This window comes from Seriola dumerili, unplaced genomic scaffold, assembly GCF_002260705.1.
Source record: "Seriola dumerili isolate Sdu_G_001 unplaced genomic scaffold, Sdu_1.0 BDQW01000147.1, whole genome shotgun sequence".
Lineage (NCBI taxonomy): Eukaryota > Metazoa > Chordata > Actinopteri > Carangiformes > Carangidae > Seriola > Seriola dumerili.
The window spans coordinates 536,603-543,664 of NW_019174402.1; the positions used below are offsets into that span (position 1 = coordinate 536,603).

A 7,062-nucleotide genomic window follows, 5' to 3' on the forward strand; every position below is an offset into this window, starting at 1 on the left:
TCAGCTGTGAATGGGACCTGTGAATGACTCTAACCAAAGAGTCTAAATCGAAGATGGGTGCAAATTCAGCGGTGTGCGCATTGGATTGTGGGAAATGTAACCCTCGGTCTCATATGATGGGCTACAAACGTCGAGGACATCCCATTGTTTCTCCCCGTTAATAAAGTCTGACCATTTCCGCTATTCTGTGTGGAGGTTTAAGCTAAATTCCTAAAACTTTATTGTTAGAAACTGACATTTTGACAGCTGCATTTCAGTTTCCCAACGGTTTCCGTCCTCTGTCGTCGACGCTATACTCTGATGACTTATCTCCCCCTTGTAAGTGCTCTGGTGTGGGTTTGGTAAAGTGGAGCAATCCTCCCACCTAGCGGAGTACTCGCGCGACAAGAGCGGATTTAGCTAAGCCCTGTCACGAGGTTTGAGTCTCATCCACCAGGCCGCTCACTCTATCGTTAGTCACAGGCAACGTTAACGATGAGTGGTGCCATGAATTTCAAAAACTGCGGCTCTCTGCTGGTAACAGGAGCCAACCGGGGGCTCGGGCTGCAGATCGTCGACAGTCTGGCGAGGGGAGGTTTCTCACCGGCCAAGATTATAGCCACGACCAGAACCCCCGCGAGTGCACAGGTAAACCCCCCTCAAAGATAACTATCCTGTAGCCATGCCGTAGTGCTTTCAACCTAGGTCAGCACCATGCTGAGTCGATATAGATAATGAATGTGCGTCGATTAATGGAATAATATTAAATGATAGCAGCCACCCCCAGATGTCGCCATTATTCCCTAACTGGATATTTGTGAATGAAAAATGATGACGCGATGTGTTCTTGTCCTACAGAAACTTCAGGAACTGGCAGACAAACATCCCAACATCCATATAGTTACTTTGGGTAAGATATAGGGCAACAATGGTTGCTGTGTATAAACAAATAATGTTTCAAAAATATAAAACTACGAGAAATATTTTGTTTGTGTAGAAATATGAAAAATAATATAAAATGAAAACAAAATATAGAAATAGTATACATCCTGTACATATTGGAAATATATATATTAAAAAAAGCATCACCTGCTTGGATATTTATTTTCCCTATAATAATTTCATTTTGTATTTTCTTCCATTTTATTTATAATATGTTTGTTTTTGCTGATTTGCACTGCTCATTTGTCTCTTTACCAGATGTGGTGAGCCAGGAGAGCATAGAGAAATGTGTAGAAGAGGTGGGCCAACTGGTACAAGAGGAGGGTCTGAACTGCCTAATAAACAATGCAGGGATCAATGTGGTGGCTGACTTTCATACTGTTACTGCAGAGAAGATGATAGAAAACTTCCACACCAATGCTGTGGCTCCTCTAATGATCACCAAGGTAATGTTTACGATTTTGTGCTTCCTGTGGACTTGGATATAGTGGATCGACTCCATAGTGACAAAAACGGGTTTGTTTTGAAGGTCTTCAAAACTCACTTTGCCAGATTGTGAGGAAAAAGAAAGCGAAGAAATCACGCTTCTGTTTCCTTTAATCACCAGGAGCAGGACCCATGCGTAGCTCATTTCCTGAATGCTGCAAACTAAAAAACACAAGATGACCTTGATGGACAGAAGTAACAAAAACTCTTTAGCCCAGAGCAGACTGCATTTCATAAATATTAATTAAAAGTCTGGTTTCAGTTGGCCTCAGAGTAAGGTATGGACTACAGAGCAGCCCCCTGAGCTGGTAGAAATTCAGGCTCTGATCAAGAGCATGTCAGCAGGGCAGATGCTTGCTGACACACCATTTGCTTCAATTGAAGAACAGTCAACAAGGCCACACTGCAGCTCAAAGCTCTTCTATAATAACTGGGTACAAGTGGAGGTAAATGAACAATGAATCACACACACACACACACACACACAGGAACCTTCCACAACACCACTTGCTATAAGCAGGAACTTTAAAGCTTATACATAACAATTTAATACATGAGTCACATAAATTGATTAGTTGAGTTGATGTTTCCAGCTTCTCATATGAGAGGATTTGCTGCCTGTAGTTCTCCTATTTAATAATACACTAATTATTTCTGGCTATTGGACTGTTTAAATTTAAAGCAATTTAAAGATGTCACCTTGAACCAAGGAAATACAAGAAAATAATAGGCAGATTAATCTATTAAGAAAATAATTGTTAATTGTAGCCCTAATTCATAAATGTGTTTTCAAGTTTTCCTGCTGTGGAAAAGACTAGTTCCCTAGAGAACTGAACACTGTGGGTCTTCTTGAAGGTCCATTTATTTTGTCCCCTTGTTTAAGGGGGATGTTTTTTTTAGGTTTTTACAATTGATTATTGTCTTATTGTGAATGTCAAAACAAAGTATAACTAACAAAGAGATTAATACCCTTTCTGACGTAGTATATGCAGTAGTATCCTAAAAGCCTGATGGTATGATGTACATAAGAACATGACAACCTTGCCATTGACATTAACATTGAACACTGAACATTTAATAGTATTGATAAAGATGCTTCATCTGCTAGAAGATAATAATAATCGTGAAGTTTGTCTCACTTCAGCAATCATTGAAATCTTAAGGCATGATTGCTAAACTGCATTGTGACCTGAAATGTGAATGCATTCATTTTTAGAGAAACCTGTATGGAGAATTCAGGCCAATTCTCTCTTAAGGTGAAAATTCTGCCACTAGAGGGCAACATTGACCATATCTTGCCACATACAGTGTGATGTGTTTTACCCTGGCAGGGTTAAACTAATAACTTACTGTTCTAACTGTATACATTTCCTGGGTTGTCCTTATTTCAATGTGGTATATGTGTATAATGTCAATATTATTATTCAATTATTGATTAAAAATATAACAATTTCTCCAATGATTGACACACCATGGTATTTGTAACCAAATTTAGCTGACTTTTAAAGCTCTGATGTAAAATCAACAGTCTGATTGTGACTTCCATCTCATGGAAACCTTGTAGTTTGATTTCAGTCTCAACTATAATGTATTATTTTTTCCACCACTGCCAGGCTTTCCTGCCTCTGCTAAAACAAGCTGCGTCCAGGGGACAAGCAGGTGGCTCAGGGAGCATGGGCATCCAGAGGGCAGCAGTTATTAACGTGACCTCCCTGCTGGGCTCTGTGGAACTCAACTGGGGGGAGAGAGCAAACAACTTCAAATGGTACCCCTACAGGACGTCCAAGGTATTGTCACAATGGAATGAAAATGTGTGCTTGATCGATTGAGCCAATTAATAAAATGTCACCATTGGATCCTGGGAAGACGACCTAAGCCATGCTAATATCCCCAAAGAGGATGCAAAAGAGAAGCCCGGTAAAGCTGTTCCCAAGTTAGCTGCCAGAGATGTCACTGTGGCTGTCAGCACTAAGCCAAGTGCTTCTGGAGGCCATGTCCTGGCCAGTTCAACAGCAAGCAGCAAACCTGCATCCTGCTGTTACAGATGGTTGTGTACTGCATTTGTGACTTGGTAAAAGAAGATAAAAAAATTAAAAAGTTACAGGCTCTCCTGAGAATAATCACTTTGCAATGATGGATTTTAGGAAAAATTACAGAAAATATCAGCTAAACCACCTGCTGATCACCTGCTGTGATATTGGGTTAAACTGTTTTGCATTATGCTGCATGGTAAGTTGTTTTGCTTGGATTCTCAGAGTGCCCTAAACATGGTGACTCGCTGTATGGCTGTAGACATGGAGCCTGATGGGATTCTCTGTATGGCTATACACCCAGGCTGGGTCCGCACTGACATGGGGGGGTCTGAGGTAAGGTGACTAACTCTATTGTGGTCTTTCTGGGATGCCCCTAAAGAGCACAAGCTGTGATTGAAGCATAGCTAAAACCGAGAAAATTGACCTTTTATAAATATTTTTTTAATTTACATTAGTGAGGAAAAATTTCTCAAGAACTAATTTGACCAAAATGTATCAGCTGTTACACCATGATGCGAAGTGAAAATTGTCCGTTACATTGCACACAATAAAGAGCTTTTTCACAAGTGCCCTGGGTGATGTATACAGATTAATGTATTATAATTTCACAGACATGTGTCTGAATAAAATATTGTTTTGTGTTTATCCGTCTCTTTCTAGGCTCCATTGAGTCCAGAGGAGAGCATTTCTTCCATATTGTCTGTGATTGGAGGACTGACTGAAAAGGATCATGGGTCTTTTCTGAACTTTACAGGAGAGGTGTTGCCCTGGTGATCCTGATCATCACAGTGATGAGTGGGATGATTATTAGCACTATTAACTTATGGCTATTTAGTCAGTGATATCATCTTTGACTAGATGAAGGTATCAATGGCTCAGAGTGCACAGTGTTATTTCTTAATTTAGCTCTATCTGCCAGACAAACTCATATATTTCACCTAAATGCAACTTAATTATAGGAGAGCAATAATGTTCAATAAGTTGTAAAGAGATGACACAAGTAGATGGGTGGGGTGTGCTGTGTAGCTTGCCTTTTAGACTACATAATGTACACTGTATATTGTATGCTATATCTAAGCTGTGTTCAAATGTAAATAAAAATTATTTTTCCTTGACCTGATTTACATTACCAAGCTGAAGTGTTATGGCCACAAAATTGCCATGTTTAAAAAGGTATAATATGTTTTCCTCATTAAAATGTTGTTTCCAGCAATTTTCCTGTCAGTGGCATTGTAGTTGCATGCCAGAAGCAAAGTTGCTAGCAAAATTGACTTTTTATCCAGGATAGATTTGCTTGGTCTCTTGGACTTGGCACTACAATGGTTTAGGTCTAGACGCACCAGACCGGCAGCATCTCGGGGGGAAAACAAATGATTTGTCGGCCAAATCTCCGGCCTCCATTTGGCCACAACCGTTCACTGTCCCGGTCAGTAAGGTGTTTCAAAACCCAGTGAAAGCGGCCACAAAGCACACAACAAGAAGCACACGAGAGCCAACAAAAAAAAAAAAAACGCAGCCACAACCATTAGCATTGAGGTGAAACGCATGCTAGCAGGACAGCTGGGTAACGAGGCAAACGCTTCGTCGGCCACACCTCCGGCCTCTACACGGCTATCACCCCTCCTCCTCCCCCTCCCTTCCCCTTCTCAGTCAGACAGTTAGCCATAGCAACATTAGCCGAACATATTCCTATAATATTGGATTAATGTTGGAAACAGCAAGTTGTCATGCCCTTTTGCAGCCGGTCACTAATGAAAACAGACGTAACATTATGTAGCCACCAAGTTACTTACGCATGGAGGAGAAGAAAGGCCAGCGCCGAGTCAAGGTGTAGTCCTTTCGCAGTTCCTCAAGATTGAGTCCTTCAGCACCTTGTTGGGTTCTCCATCTTGGTAAAGCCATACAGGTAGGACTGAGAAGGAAATTATCAGCCCTGGACTTATCCACTGAGACCGCGGTCGCAGAAAAGACACTGACTGGAGCTGCTTCAGATACTGAGGGAGCTGGTTGAAAACTTTAAAAACTTTATTGATGTTTTGACAGGCCATTGGAATTGAGCCTAGTCACCTGTGTCCAACTGTGCTTTGGTCTTATGTCTTTATTTGGCCTTTTTTTGACAAAACGTGGTCACTTTCACGTGAAGGCTGTTGTGCTGTATCATCTCACCTCTGGGTGGTCCCTGTGTGTAAAGGTGCATACTGCCAACAGTTTAACAGGAGGGACTCACGTGCACTTACATGCACACATACATGTACTACCAGCGCACGCGCTGCCAGACCGGATATCAAACCTAAGAGCAGAGAAACTCAGTCTACATACAGAGGGCATGTGACTTCGTTATCTGCTCTGGACGCATTACTCCACTATATCTTTGCATAAAAATTGTTTGCTGCCACATTATTGTTTAAAATCTGTTTACAGAACTTAGTTTGCAAGTTAGCTACATTATCAGCGTCTTTAGTATTTAAGAGGCTATATTAGTTAAAGAGTAGAGAGCAATAGGAAATGCAGGGGAGAGAGGGGATGACATGCAGAAAACGGCCTGGGCTGGATTCAAACCTGGGCTGCTGCAGGAAGCACTCTGCCTTGTTTGTGGTATGCACTCTACCTGGTTAGTTAACAGGCTGCCCTGTGTTCTTATTTCTGACCCTGTGAAGTACACTGTTGACTTTTTTGTTTTAAAACATGTCATACAAATAATGATTTGATTATTATATGGACATGATTCCTCTTCGGTTTTAGGGTGAACTTTGACTAACAGGGAAACCAGGAAGTTTTTTTCAAAATGTTTTCCCCCTAGTTCTTGAAGTGACAAGTTTGCCTCGGGCAATTTGATAACTGCCTTTCAGCAAGATGATTTGACATCTTGACATTGTGCCGTTAGTGTTGAAAGCACATTCTTAGGTTTATTTCCTCTCTCCCATTGTGCCTCCCTGTCAGCAGGCAGGTCTGCAAAACAATAGCTGACGACTCTGCAAGATAAATATGACAATGGAAAGCTTTTAGGACAAATGCCATTTAAAGTCGTGATGCTGTCTTGAGTGTCACTGTAGTTGTTACAGGTGAAAGAGAATTGAGTGTGTCCTATCATTGTAAGTTTTATAACACCTGTACCCACAGCTGCTTTGCTTACGGTTACATGATAAATGTATCAAACGTCTATGCAAAGTACATTTAACAGCTAATGAACTAAACTTATTGCATGAATTTATTACTTAAAAGTGCTATGGAAATGTCAACTGTGGTATGTAGCAGAGAAATATAACAGTTGGCAGGATTCAGTGCAAGACAGCAACAGTTCCTCATACTACCTGGTGGCAAAGGCATGGCTTATCACCAGCACACACACACACACACACACAAAATAATTTTAATCCCCTTTTCTTCCACTTCTGTGGAAGTTGTCTGACCTGACCACTTGGTATGCAAGTCTACAGAGGAATATTTTAGAGGAAGAGAGCCGGAGATCGGGTCATGTGAAGCTCCCTTAAATGTCATTCAAATCTAATCAAACCAGTTTGTCCAGGATGGTGTGCAGAAAGTCATATGCTGGGTGTGTGTAGAGAGAGGAGAGAGTGAGTGAGTGAGTGAGTGTGTGTAGAGTGTCCAAAACAGGAGAACA

At 41.1% G+C, this 7,062-nt stretch overlaps 1 protein-coding gene across 1 annotated transcript; it reads left to right on the forward strand.

Annotated features, from left to right (window-relative positions):
• The first annotated feature begins 404 nt into the window (after positions 1-404).
• On the forward strand, positions 405-4,555 carry hsd17b2 (hydroxysteroid 17-beta dehydrogenase 2). Its single transcript, XM_022749988.1, has 6 exons — positions 405-627; positions 838-889; positions 1,180-1,367; positions 3,021-3,194; positions 3,663-3,773; positions 4,101-4,555. The coding sequence occupies exons 1-6, from the start codon at positions 475-477 to the stop codon at positions 4,212-4,214; spliced, it is 792 nt and encodes a 263-aa protein (XP_022605709.1). The 5' UTR covers positions 405-474; the 3' UTR covers positions 4,215-4,555.
• Positions 4,556-7,062: the final 2,507 nt, after the last annotated feature.